General features: G+C 36.2%; 1 protein-coding gene across 6 annotated transcripts in view; it reads left to right on the forward strand.

The window, feature by feature from the left end:
- RALGAPA1 (Ral GTPase activating protein catalytic subunit alpha 1) overlaps positions 1–14660 on the forward strand; it is a 280919-nt gene that overhangs the window by 217194 nt on the left and 49065 nt on the right. For 5 of the 6 annotated variants that reach the window (XR_002725793.2, XM_023189633.3, XM_023189636.2 and 2 more), the window contains exon 36: positions 7102–7257. Coding sequence is in view for 5 of the 6 variants with exons in the window: in XM_023189633.3 (XP_023045401.1) it covers positions 7102–7257 (156 nt within the window). In the remaining variant the exon portion in view is untranslated. Of the gene's footprint in view, positions 1–7101; positions 7262–14660 lie in introns of all 6 variants that reach the window. The other variant, XM_023189637.2, reaches the window with a different exon arrangement.

The raw sequence follows: 14660 nt of genomic DNA on the forward strand, positions 1-14660 counted from the left end.
AAGCATGAAGCCAGACTCTTACCCCATACCATGTACAAAAATTAACTCCAAATGGATCACAGACCTAAATGTAAGACCTAGAATTTTAAAACTTTAGAAGAAAATATAGGAGTAAATCCTTGTGATCTTGGATTTTGCAAAGGATTTTTAGATAAGACACAAAGCATGAGCAACAAAGACAGAACCAGATAATTGTACTTTATTAAAATTAAAATTTTTGTGCTTCAAGGTGAAGTCTGATAAGAGACTAGTATCTAGAATATACAAACAAGTTATACAAATCAATGACTAGAAGATACCCAACTAAAAAATGGTCAAAGGACCTAAATAGACATTTCTCCAGAAAAGATATATAAATGACCGATAAGCACATGAAAAGATGCTCAACATCCTTTGCTGTTGGGGAAATGCAAATCAAAACCATAGTAGGTATCACTTCACACCCATTAAGATAACTACAATCAGAAAGTCAGGTAATAACAACTGTTGGCTAGGATTAGGAGCAATCTGAACCCTCATACACTGCTAGTAGGTATGTAAAATGTGTAAACACTGTGGAAAACATTCTGGCAGTTCATCAAACAGTTAAATGTAGAGCTGCCATATGACCAAACAGTTCTACCCCCAAAGTATATACCCAAGGGAAATGAAAGCATATGTCCATGCAAAAGCCTGGCCATGAATGTTCATGGCAGCATTATTTACTCTAGCAAAATGGTAGAAACAACCCAGATGTCCATCAATGGATGAATGGCTAAACTGTGGTGTATCCAATAAAAGGGAATATTATTCAGTCATAAAACAGAACAAAGTGATTATATGCTACAGCATGAATGTACCTTGAAAACATTGTGCTAAATGAAAGAAACCAATCATCAAGATCACATATTAATGGTTCCTTTATATATAATATCCACAGTAGGTATATCTATAGAGACAGAAAGTAGGTTAATGGTTGCTTAGGGCTGGTTAGGGGCATGAGAGAGGAGGGGGGTGACAACTAAAAGATATGGGGTTTCTTTGGGAAGTGATGAAAATGTTCTATAATTGACTGTAGTGATGACTGCACTTAACTGTGAATATCCTGAAATCCATTAAATTGTACAGAGGAGATTTCCACTTCTGGGAAAGTCAAATAGATATACTTTCTATATTCTTCCTACTGAGTACAATAAGCATAAGACATTACATATAAAACAAGCATAAGAAGACTCTGAAAGATGGAGAGAAGACAGAATAACTAGGGACTTTAGGACTGAAGAATGACATAGTGGTGCATTTTCTGGATTTTCTTTTTTGCCTCATATATCCCAGACTTGGAGTTGAAGAAGCCAGCAACCTAGAAACACCAATGGGTGCAGACAAAAAGCACCAACCAAAGCCTGCTCTTTCTAGCTAAAGGACCAGGAAAGGAGCAACCTAAAAAGGCAGAAAAACATTTAGATAATAACTGCACTACTCCAGCCAAACACCACAGAAAATTCCTTGACCCCATCCCCACCCTGACAGCAAAGGTCAGGTAAAGAGCCTAGACTTGCATCTTCATGAGGCTGTAATGAGGTGCCCCCGACACCACACTGGAATAGTATCAGATAGTGCCGGAGAAGGCCAAGTAGAAATCCAAGACTTTCATGTCTACCAGTTGGTAATGAGTCTCCCGTTCACACCTAAGTGTCAGTGGAGACTACATGGGAAACGTAGAATTCCATCGCCACCAATATTATTGAGGCACCTGCTCTCCACTGGAGTCATTGCAGAGGAGGCCTTATGGAGAACTGGGACTTTTACCATCACCCAGGAGTAGTGAGGTCACCCTTACCGTTGTGTCAGTGAACATCACATAGGAAGCTAGAACTCCTGCCTCTGCATATCAGTAATGAGGATCGTCCCTGCTTCCCAGGTGTCAACAGAGATTGAGTAGAGAACATATAATTCCACCTCCACCTGGCAGAAACAAGTCAGCACTTTCACCTGATTCTCTGCTCTTTTCCCTGGTACAGCAGAGTCTTCAAACAACCAGCTAAAACAAGAATTTTAAATAAGATCCAGAGTCTCATGAAAATGTGTACATTTCAGTCAAAAGTTACACATCATATCCAGAACCAGGAAAATCTCAAACTGTATTTTAGAAAAACAGCAGATGCCCACACCAAGATTACAAATATTTAAAGCAACCTTGATAGAAATGCTTCAGTAAGTAACTGGTAACACAACTGAAACAAATGAAAAATAGTCTCACCTAAGAATTAGAAAATGTAAAGAACAATCAAATGAAAGTTTTAGAGTGCAAAATATAATAACTGAAATAAAAGACGCTAGTTGCAACCAACGACCAAGTGGAGTGGGAATGGGGGTACAGAAGAATCAGTAAACTGGAAGATAAAACAGTAGAAACAGCCTGGACAGCAGAGAAAATAAACTTAGGTTGGGCATGGTGGCTTACACCTGTAACCCTAGCACTTTGCAAGGTTGAAGCTGGAGATTGCTTGAGCCAGGAGTTTTGAGACCAGCCTGGGTGACATAGTGAGATCCCCTCTCTACAAAAAAATACAAAAATTAGCCAGGTGTGGTGGTGGGCACCTGTGATCCCAGCTACTTGGGAGGATGATGGGAGGATTGCTTGAGTCCAGGAGGTAGAGGTTACAGTGAGTAAAGATCATGTCACTGCTCTCCAGCCTGGGTAACAGAGCAGACCCTGTCTCAAGAAAAGAAAAGAAAAAAAAAAAAGGAAAAGAAAAGAAACCTAAAAATAACGAACAGAGCATCAGGGACCTGAGGGACATTAACAAAAAAAATCTAGCATTCTGTTATCTGAGTCAAGAAGGAGAGGAGAAAGAGTCTGGTCTGAAAAAATACTTGAAATACTTGAAGAAAGTGCTGAAAACTTCCTAAATTTGGTGAGAGACTTAAAGCTGTAGATTCAAAAAGCTCGGTGAAACCCAAACAGGATAAATCAAAAGAAATCTATAGTAACACATCATAATTTAATTTCTGAAAACTAAAGACAAAAATTCTTGAAAGCATCCAGAGAATAAGTGTACCTTATCTGTCGGGGGGAAACTATTAGAAAGATAGCAAATTTCTTATCAGAAACTGTGGAAGCCAAGGGAAGTGGCATAGCATTTTTTTAAGTGCTGAAAGAAAAGAACTGTCAACCCAGAATCTGGTTTTTTTTTTTTTTGTTTATTTGTCTGTTTATTTGTTTTGAGGTGGAATCTTGCTCTGTTGTTCAGGCTAGTGTGCAGTGGCGCGATCTTGGCTCATTGCAACCTCCACCTCCTGGGTTCAAGTGATTCTTGTGCCTCAGCCTCCCAGTGTAACTGTGATTACAGTCATGCACCACCACACCCAGCTAAATTTTTTTGTAATTTTGGTAGAGACAGGGTTTCACCATGTTGGCCATGCTGGTCTCAAACTGCTGGCCTCAGGCAATCCTCCCGCCTCCCCCTCCCAAAGTGCTGGGATTACAGGTGTGAGCCACTGTGCCCAGCAGACCCAGAATCTGACAGCTCGCAAACATATCCTTCAGGAATGAAGAGAAGGTCACAACATTCTCAAATGAAGAGAAACTTAGAGAACTTGTTAAGAGCAGACCTACCCTAAAGCAATCACTGAAAGAAGTTCTATTAATAATAGAAAGCAAATGATAAAAGGAGGAACTTTGAAACATCAGGAAGGCAGACCATGGCAAGAAAAACTGGGTAAATATAATTAATGTGCTTTCTCATCTTGAGTTGTCTTAATTATTTTTGACTGTTGAAGCAAAAATTATAACACTGTCTGATGTGTTTTCAAATATATGTAGAGGAAATATTTATGACAATTATATTTCAAATGGGATGGTAAAGGAACATACAGTAAGGTAGAGTTACTTTACTTAAGCAGGTAAAATGACAATACTAGTAGGCTGTGATAAGCTATGTATATGTAATGTAATACATAGAGCAACCACTATAAAAGTATACAAAAATGTACACTCAAAAAAATGATAGATGAAAACAGAGTTCTAGAAAATGTTCAAGTAACCCACAGGAGGCAGGAAAAGTAAAACAGAGAAATGAAAAACATAGAAAATAAACAGAAAACAGAAAATAAGATGGCAAGCTTAAGCCCTAACCTGTCAATAATTACATGAAATATAAATAATCTAAATGTACCAATTAAAAGAGATTGGCAGAGTGGATTAAAAAATATGACCCACCTATGTGTTACCTAAAAGAAACTCACTTGAAATACAAGAATATAGGCTGGGTGCAGTGGCTCACACCTGTAATCCCAGCACTTTGGGAGGCCAAGGTGGGCTGGTCACCTGAGGTCAGGAGTTTGAAACCAGCCTGGCCAACATGGTGAAACCCCCTCTGTACCAAAAGTGTAAAAAGTAGCCAGGCATGGCGGGCACCTGTAATCCTAGCTACTCAGGAGGCTGAGGCAGGAGAATTGCTTGAACCGTGGAGACAGAGGTTGCAGTGAGCCAAGATCACGCCACTGCATTCCAGCCTGGGTGACAAGAGCAAGACTCCATCTCAAAAAAAAGAAAAAAGAAAAAAAATATATATATATATATAAAACAATATAGACTGGCAGAAAGTTAAAAGATAGAAAAAGTTATATTGTGCAAACATCAATCAAAGAAAAGCCAGAGTGGCTGCATTAATATCAGATCAACTTTAGAGCAAAGAAAATTGCTGGAGATCAGAGGGACATTATATAATTATAAAAGGATCAGTTCACCAAGAAGACACAGCAACGCTAAATGCGTGCGCGCCAAACAACAGAGCTACAAAATATGTGGCACAAAAGCTGACAGAACTGAAAGAAGAAATAGAGAAAGAAGAAATAGAGAAATTCACAATTACAGTTGAAGACTTCACTCCTCAACAGTTAAGAGAAAAACTAGACAAAATCAGCAAGTACATGGAGGAATTCAACAACAGCACCTACCAACAAGATCTAATCTACGTATGTAAAATATTCTACCCAACAATGGCAGAATATACGTTATTTTCAAGTTCCCACAGAACATATACCAAGATAGATCATACCCTGGGCCATAAAACAAGCCTCAACAAATTTAAAAGCATTGAAATAATAGAGTATGTCCTTGAACAACAGTGGAATCAAACTTGAAATCATTAACAAAAAGATAACAGGAAAATCTCCAAACACTTGAAAAGGTTATATCCTATGTCCTTCAATTCATATAACATTCTTGAAATGATAGTTATAGAAGTGAGGAACAGATGAGTGAGTGATTGCCAGGGGTTAAGGAGGGGATACAGTAGAAGGGAAGTGGGTATGGCTCACATAACAGGGCAATATGGGGGATCCTTGAATTTTTGAACATGCTGTGTCTCATAGCTATATCAGTGTCATCCGTATCCTGGTGGCGATAGAGTTTTGCACCGGGGGGCTCTGGGTGAAGTGTACATGGGATTTCTTTTTAATTTTTTCATTTCTTCATGTGACTCTCCAGATGTTTAATTTAAACAATGGAGATCAGCAAATGTTAAGTGTTTACAGCAAAGGAACACTAAACTGAGACTTTCTCCTTTATGTTATCAGAGAATTTACCTGAAAATAAGTAACTTTCCCAACTAAAGTAAAACAAAACAAAAAATCTACCTGGAGATACTATTTGTCACCTATCAGATTAGCCAAGATCATAAAGTTGATAATATACTATATCTGAAAGGATATGAGGGAAACAGGCATCCTCATACATTGTTGGTGGCATCTGTGGAGGGCAACTTGGTAGTGTGTTTTAGAATTAGAAGTCCACATGCCATTTGACTTAAAGTTTCACGTATAACTATTTGTCCGTAGCTCTACTTTCACAAATGGAACGTGATATGAGTTCAGTGTTATTTGCTGCAGCATTGACTGTGATAGCAAAAGACAGAAAACAACCTAAATATCCTTCAAGTAGGGAACTAAATTACTGTACATCAGTAAAATGAACTTCTGTGAAGCCAGGAACCAAAAATGAGGACTCTCTTTACTTACTAATAAGGAGTATTTTTCAAGATATATTAATTCCAAAAGCAAGATGCCAAATGTTTTATATGCATGTACTGTGTGTATGTGCACACAAACGTGCATGGATGTGTGCACCTAAACATATAAGAATTTAATTATATATGCAGATAATATTTTTCTAAAGATACTTAAATTGCTTTCTGAGAAGGTAACTGAGTAGTTGCAGGTGAGAGACATGAGACATGGAAGGAAGAATTTTGGTATGCTTTTTTAATACTTTAAAATTTTTAATTATGTAAGTGTATTACTGAGTTAAAAGTAAATTTTAAACTGAAAGAGATTGAGGTAATCTTACAGTAATGGCATAAAAATCTAACAATCATATAGTATTCAGCCATTAGTAACTGATAATGATATTTGAGATGTGTTCAGTTCACATGGTGCAGGGATTTTTTTTGTAATTCTCCATTTTACCTGTTATTCTCATATTTTTATTGTAAAGCATATATACAGATGGTTTTCTCTAAGTAGGGAAATACTGTTGATTTTTAATTTTTTTTCTTCTCCTTTATTTCCCTAATTTTCTGCAATGAACACAAATTATTGGCTTCTGTGCATCACACAGGTCCAGGGAATATCATCCAATGCAACAACCCTGATGTTAACATGTATTATATTTATAATCAGAAAATAAAAATTGTTTTAAAATCTTTTTACAGATCACTTTGTTGTTTTTTAAATGTAATTAAACTGTAGTTCTGCATTTCTAATTGTTGTGGACTGTGATAAGTACTAACAGATCAGGAAGCCAGTTTTATAAGTAAATACAACACACCGAATTAATCATTTTGTCAAACGATATTACTGTTTTAACTTTTCCCCAAACTACAGTTACACAGCAGTTGATACCTTTCCTAGTTAACTCCTACTAATTAGAGATCCTCAAATACTTAAGAAGTACCAGTACAAAGAAATCAATTCTAACAATTCTAGATTAAGTATTGGTTGATAACACGCAAAAGACTTTGTTCCCAATTTTTTTTCTTAAGCAAGAAGTTTGAGTCTTTCTCAGTACTGTGTTTGGGTTTTGTTTAATTAATTTATGTGGCTCTTCATTACTTCTAGGTAAATCTTACAAACCATTGTGGTTTTATGGGAGGACTACAAAAAAACAAAAGCACTGGATTGACCACTCCATATTTTGCTACCTCTACAGTAGAAGTAATATTTCACGTGTCAACAAGGATGCCTTCTGATTCTGATGATTCTTTGACCAAAAAAGTAAGTGCTGAGAAGTGCTTTCAAATTAAAATGCTCATAATTGAGGCAGTTAATACATAAAATACGTAAGTAAGAAATTGAATTGATCAAGCACTGTTTCTGGTTATAGTACACCACTCCACCCAGTGCTGTCTTGAAAATAGATTGGTTGTACAGCAAACTATGTTTTCTTGATGGAACAATGATATGGTTAAAGGTTGCAGTCTTTTTTAAAACTTTATTGTGTGTATTTAGGGTTTACAACATGATGTTGTGGAATACATATAGATAATAAAATGGTTACTATATTGAAGCAAATTAGCATATCTATCAGCTCACCTAGTTTTTTTTTGTGTGTGTATGACAAGAACAGCTAAAATCTACTTATTTAGCAAAATCCCAAATACCATACAATTTTTATTGTGCATTAAATCCCTAGATTTGTTCAACTTACGTATCTACTACTTTGTATCCTTTGAGCTCCGTGTCCCCATTTCATACCCCTCTCCACCCCTGGTAACCAGTCTTATTCTCTATTTCTGTATATTTTCTCCTTATTTTTTTTAGATTCCACATATAAGTGATATCATGCAATATTTTTTCTTTCTGTGTGTGGCCTATTTCACTTAGGACACATAATGCCCTCCAAGTCCATTCATGTGTAGGAAGTGGCAGAATCTCCTTTTTTAAGGTCGAATAATATTCCATTGTATGCATAATACCACATTTTATCAGTTTGTACATTGATGGACAGTTTTGCATATCTTGGTTATTGTGAATAATACTGCAGTGAACATAGGAATGCAGATATCCTGAGGAGGTAGTGATTTAGTCTCCTTTGAGTATATGCCCAGAAAAAGGTTTGCTAGGTAATATGGTAGTTCTATGTTTAATTTCTTTAAGAACCTCCTTTTTTTCATAATTGCTGTACAGTCTACATTTCTACCAACAGTGTGCTAGTGTTCCCCTTTCTCCACATCTTTACCAATGTTTGTTCTCTCTTACCTTTTTGGCAGTAGCATTCTAATGAGTATAAAGTGATATCTCATAGTGGTTTCAGTTTGCATTTCCGTGATGATTAATGTGATTGCTGAGCCTTTTCATATACCAGTTCACCATTTTTATGTCATCTTTGAATAACTGTCTGTTTAGGTCCTTAGCCCAGTTTTTAATCAGGTTATTTATTTTTCTGCTATTGACTTATAAGACCCTTATAAATTTTAGATATTAATCCCTTAATAGATAAGCAGTTTGCAAATGTTTTCCCTCTGTAGGGTGCCTTTTCATTTTGTTGACTGTTACCTTTGTTCTGCAGAAGCTTTTTAGTTTTATGTAGTACCATTTATTTATTTTTGCATTTGTAGCCTGAGCTTTTGATGTGATGTCCAAAAAAATCCTTGCCAAGGCCAGTATCAAGGAGCTTTTCTTCTATATCCTCTTCTAGGTTTCATGTCTTATATTTTGGTCTTTTCTCCATTTTAAGTTGATTTTTGTATATGGTGTAAGATAAGGATCCAGTTTTCTTCTTTTCCATGTGGAAATGCCATTTTCCCAAGACCCTGTTGAGGAGACTATCCTTTCCCTGTTGATCTTCTTGGTGCCCTTGTGAAAAAATAGTTTACTGTATGCGTTTGAATTTATTTCTGGGATCTCTGTTTTGTTCCACTGGCATATGCTTCTGTTTTTACGCCAGTACCATACCATTCTGATGACTGTAGCTTTGTAATATAATATAATATAATGTAATATTTATTTCTTTTTAGACAGGGTCTCACTCTTTCACCCAGGCTGGAATGCAGTGGTGCCCAATCACAGTTCACTGTAGCTTCAACTTCTGGGCTCAAGTGATTCTCCCTCAGCTTCCTGAGTAGCTGTAACTATAGGCACTCGCCACCGTGCTGGCTCATTTATGTATTTTTGGAAGAGATGGGGTTTTGCCATGTTTCTCAGGCTGGTCTCAAACTTTTGGGCTCAAGCAATCCCTCTTCAGCCTCCAAAAGTGCTGGGATTATAGGCGTAAGCCACTGTGCCCAGCCTGTAATATAATTTTAAATCAGGGAATATGATGCCCCTTTGTGGTTTTTTTCTCAGTTTAGCTTTGGCTATTTGAGGTTTTTTTTTTTGTGGTTCCATACGAATTTTAGAATTGATTTTTCTATCTCTGTGAAAAATGCCATTGGAGTTTTTATGGGGATTCCATTAAATTTGTATATTTCTTTGGGTAGTATGAACATTTTAACAATATTAGTTATTTCAATCCAAGATATCTTTCCATTTCATTGTGTTTTACATTTCTATCATCAATGTTTTATAGTTTTCAGAGTATAAATCTTTCACCTCCTTGGTTAATTTATTTCTGAGTATTTTTATAGTATCATAAATTGTTTTCTTGATTTTTCAGCTAAGTCATTTCTTGATTTTTCAGCTAAGTCAAAATTTGTATATAGAATTGCTAGCAATTTTTGTATGTTGATTTTGTATCCTGCACCGTTACTGAATTCATATGTTACTTGTAACACTGTTTTCATGGAATCTCTGAGGCTTTCTACATAGCGGATCATGTCATCTGCAAATAAAGATAATTTCACTTTTTCTGTTCTGATTTGGATGCCTTAGATTTCTTTTTCTTGTCTGATTGTTCTTGCTAGTACTTCCAGTACTATCTTGAATAGATACAGCAAAAGTGGGCATCCTTGCCCTGTATCAGATGTTAATAGAAAAGCCTTCAGTTTTTCCTCATTGCTTATAATGTTAGTGCAGGGTTTTTCATAAGTTACCTTTACTGTGTTGAAGAATTTTCTTTTTATACCTAAACTGTCAAGAGTTTTACTCAATAAATGATGTTGGACTTAGTTGAATGCTTTTTCTACATCAATTGAGATGATCACATGATCGCATAGTTTTTTTTTCCGTTAATGTGATGTATCACATCGATTGATTTGTGTGCATTAAATCAGCTTTGCATGCTAAGGATAAATCCCACTTCGTCTTGATGTATAATCTTTTTGATATGTTGTTGGATTGGTTCAGTTTGCTAATATTTTATTGAGGATTTTTGCATCAGTGTTAATCAGAGAAATTGACCTGTAGTTTTGTTTCCTTCTGGTATCTTTGTCTAGCTTAGGGATTGAGGGGATGCTGGCTTTATAAAATGTGTTTGGAAGTATTCCCCCTCACTCTTTTTTGGAAGAGTTTAAATATTGGTAATAATTCTTTGACCGTTTGGTTGAATTCAGCTGTGAAACTGTCTAGTTCTGGGCTTTTTGTTGAAGGTTTCTAATTAATTCTTCAATCTCTTTGTTATTGGTCTGTTCAGACTTTCTGTTTCTTCCTGATTCAATTTTGGTAGGCTGTTTTATTCTAGAAACTTATCCATTTCCTCTAGTTTATCCAATTTGTTGGCATACAGTTGTTCATAATAGTTCTTTATGATCCTTCTTATTTCTGAAGTGTCTGTTGTAATGTCTTCACTTTCATTTCTGATTGGTTACAGTCTTAACAAAGGATTTACCTTCAAGAAAATAGGGATATATTAGTCTGTTTTCACACTGCTATAAAGATACTACCTGAGACTGGGTGATTTTTAAACAAAAGAGGTGTAATTGACTCACAGTTCCATAAGGTTAGAGAGGACTCAGGAAACTTAAAATAGTGGCAAAGGCAAAGGGGAAGCAAGGAACATCTTACATGGCTACAGGCAAGAGAGCTAACAAACGGGAAGTGCCACACTTTAAAACCATCAGCTCTCATGAGAACTCATTCTCTATCACAAGAACAGCACAGGTGCAACCTTCCGCATAATCCAGTCACCTCCCATCAGGTTCTTCCCTTGACACATGTGGATTACAATTTGAGATGAGATTTAGTTGGGGACACAGAGCCACACCGTATCAAGGGATATAACAAACTGAAAGATTTCTGTGTTTGTTTACATTGGTAAAATTATATTTCAAGGCCCTTAGTACATGGACTCAGATAGAATGTTTATATTGATTGAGGGAGAAGAAAAAATAAAATAGAAATTATTCCAGGCCAGGTGTGGTGGCTTATGCCTATAATCCCAGCAATTTGGGAGACCAAGGTGAAAAGATTGCTTTAGCCCAAGAGTTTGAGACCAGTCTGAGTAACATAGCAAGACCCCCTACCAAAAATTTAAAAATTAGCCAGGCATGGTGGCATGTGCTTATAGTCCCAATTACTCAGGAGGCTACTGTGGGAGGATTGCTTGAGCCTGGGATGTCTAGGCTACAGTGAGCTGTGATCACACCACTACACTCCAACCTGAGTGACAAAGTGAGACCCTCAGAAAAACATACATACATAGCACTTAAAATATAACATGCTATATCCCATACATTCGGGCTAAAACTAATGTAGCAAATAAGTGGTATTTAATTGAAATAAATCTTGCTACCTTAGAATCTGTAAGGGATATCGTAGAATGATATTCATGGTCCACAACTGTTAAAATTTACACCACCATTTTGCTGTAGCTCACACAGCCATTGAAAAGTCATTGTAGCTACAGAGATAACCTCAGAGTACAGTTGTATGTATTCAACTCATATTTGGTTTTGTGAGAAATGTTTTTAAAAGTAAAACTTTATCCAACATTTCTCCTTTACCTCTTCCTTCTCCTCCTCTTTCTTCTCAGTTTGTTTGTTTTTGCCCCAGGGTTTTACTGAAAATCGTGTCCTCAGTTTATCCAAAACTATTACTAAATGTAACCAACTGAATATGATCAGCCATTTCACTTGATACTCTGTTGCCTGATATCAAAGCTCTTCTCACTTCACTAATAAGCTTTGAAACAGGGTTATTAACCTACTGTTTTTGAAAGCAAGTTTAGGACTCTTTACAAATCTTTTATAAGATTTGATTGACTACTGTATTGAGTCTGTTTTCACATTGCTTAAAGAATACTGATACTGGGTAATTTATAAAGAAAAGAGGTTTAATTGACTCACAGTTCCATATGACTGGGGAGGGCTCGGGAGACTTACAATCATGGTAGAAGGGGAAACAGGCACATCTTATGTGGCAGCAGGCAATAGAGAGTGTGAGCATGTGAAGGAGTAACTGTCAAACACTTATGAAACCATCAGCTCTCATGAGAACTCACTACCACTAGAACAGCATAGGGGAAACTGCCACCATGATCCAATCACCTCCCACCAGGTTCCTCTCTCAATACCCAGTGATTACAATTCAAGATGAGGTTTGGTTGGGGACACAAAGGCAAACTGTATCAACTACCTTTTATGCCTTTTGTTTAGATTTTAGAGTATTGTTAGAAATTGCCTAATAAATGGATAATAGCTAGGAAAACTAATATATGAGCACTATTTAGATTGCAATGAGTGGTGGGGTAGAGGTAATTAATAAGTCTAGGAAAGCATATTCAGTAAAAAGTTTGCTACAGAATTTCTTGGCATATGCTTTTTAGAAGTACGAGATAAGACATCAATACTGATAATGGTATATGATATTAAATAGGATTGGAATAAAGTGAAGGTTTGTTAAAACTTCACGTAAACCATTTTTTTCAGGAATTCATCTTAAATCTCTTTGAAAATAAATCATACCCAAAGTAGACACAATTGTAAGTATAGCGTGAAAAGACAAATAAGCCAGGCACAGTGGCTGACACTTATAATCCCAGTACTTTGGGAGGCTAAGGTGGGAGGATTGCTCAAGCCCAAAGTTCGAGGCCAGCCTGGTTAACATAATGACACCCTGTCCTTACAAAAAAAATTAGCCAGGCATGGTGGTGCATGCTTGTAGTCCCAGCTATTTGGAGGCTGAGGTAGAAAGATTGCTTGAGTCCAGGAACTTGAGGCTGCAATGAGCCAAGATTGCACCACTGCACTCCAGCCTCAGTGACAGAGTAAAACACTGTCTCAAAAATAACTAACTAAATAAATAGATTTAATCGTGGCTTCATGGACATAACTTTTAAACCCCAATGCAGACCGTAAAATTAATAATATATTACTATTCTACTGTCCTACAGTAGTGACTGTCTTAAGTATATTTCTCATATATTTCTTTTTTAAACATTTATTTTTTTAATTGATCAATTGAAATTGTATGTATTTATGGTATACAACACATTTTGATATATGTAAACATTGTGGAATAGCTAAATCAAGCTAATTAAAATATGCATTACTTCACATACCAGTTTTTCATGCTGAGAACACTTAAAATCTATTCTCTTAGTAATTTTCAAGTGTACAGCATGTTGTTCTTAACTATAGTCATTATGTTGTGCAATAGCTCTCTTTAACCCATTCCTCCTAACTGAAATTTTGTGTCCCCTGACCAGCTTCTCTCCAATTTCAAACTCTTCCCCATAAGCACTGACTCTCTCCATTTAAGGAAAATGACATGTAATGAAACCAATTGTATTTTATCATCAACCTTATAATGAAACTATGAGGGATATGACATTATTTGAAGGCCTGCTATATGTTGTTTTGCTTAAAGTCGCAGTTTCCAAGAACCTATTGATGACATTGTGAGGACTTACTGTACTCCATCTTTCTATGAGTTCAACTTTTTTAGATTCCACTTCAAAGTGAGATTATGCATTGTCTTTTTGTGCCTGGCTTAATGTACCTGACATTGTCCTCCAGGTTAATCCGTGTTTTTGCAAATGACAGAATTTCCTTCATTTGTAAGGTTGAATAGTGTTCTATTTTGCATCTGTACCACATTTTCTTTATCCATTCATCAAATTATGGACTCTTAGATTGATTCCATATCCTGGTTATTGTGAATAAGGCTGCACTGAACGTGAGCATGCAGATAATCTCTTTGACACACTGATGTCATTTTCTCTGGATATATACCCAGTAGTGGGATTGCTGGATCATAATGATAGTTCTAATTTTTAATTTTTTGAAGAACCCCCGTACTGTTTTCCATAATGCCTGTACTAATTTAAATTCCCACCACCTATGTACCAAAGTCCCCTTTTTTCCACATGCTTGCCATTACATTTTGTCTTTTTGATAATAGTCATTCTAATAGGCAATCTCATCATGGTTTTAATTTGTAAAAATTAATAGTATCTTAGATTGAAAACCTAAGAGTGGAACAAACTAGATTATTTTCTATTAAAATGCCTTTTTTATTAAAGAAAATTATGTCACGATATTTTTACTTCACTGTATTAAACTTGGTAATTATATGGCACTTGATACTTTACTCCTGTGACCTTTGTAGAAATGTCAAATAAGATGCCTGTTTCCCTCAAATTGTCACAAGGGTCCTTAATTACTTTAAAAGAAGCATCTGAAATGGATGTTTAATAATCCTTTATCATAGCAAATAAGACAAATTTTAGGCATGATAGCACCATTTAAGAGTTATTGGCTGGGCATGATGGCTCATGCCTGTAATCCCAGCACTTTGAGAGG

The sequence above is a fragment of the Piliocolobus tephrosceles genome, chromosome 6 (assembly GCF_002776525.5).
Source record: "Piliocolobus tephrosceles isolate RC106 chromosome 6, ASM277652v3, whole genome shotgun sequence".
Classification (NCBI taxonomy): Eukaryota; Metazoa; Chordata; class Mammalia; order Primates; family Cercopithecidae; genus Piliocolobus; species Piliocolobus tephrosceles.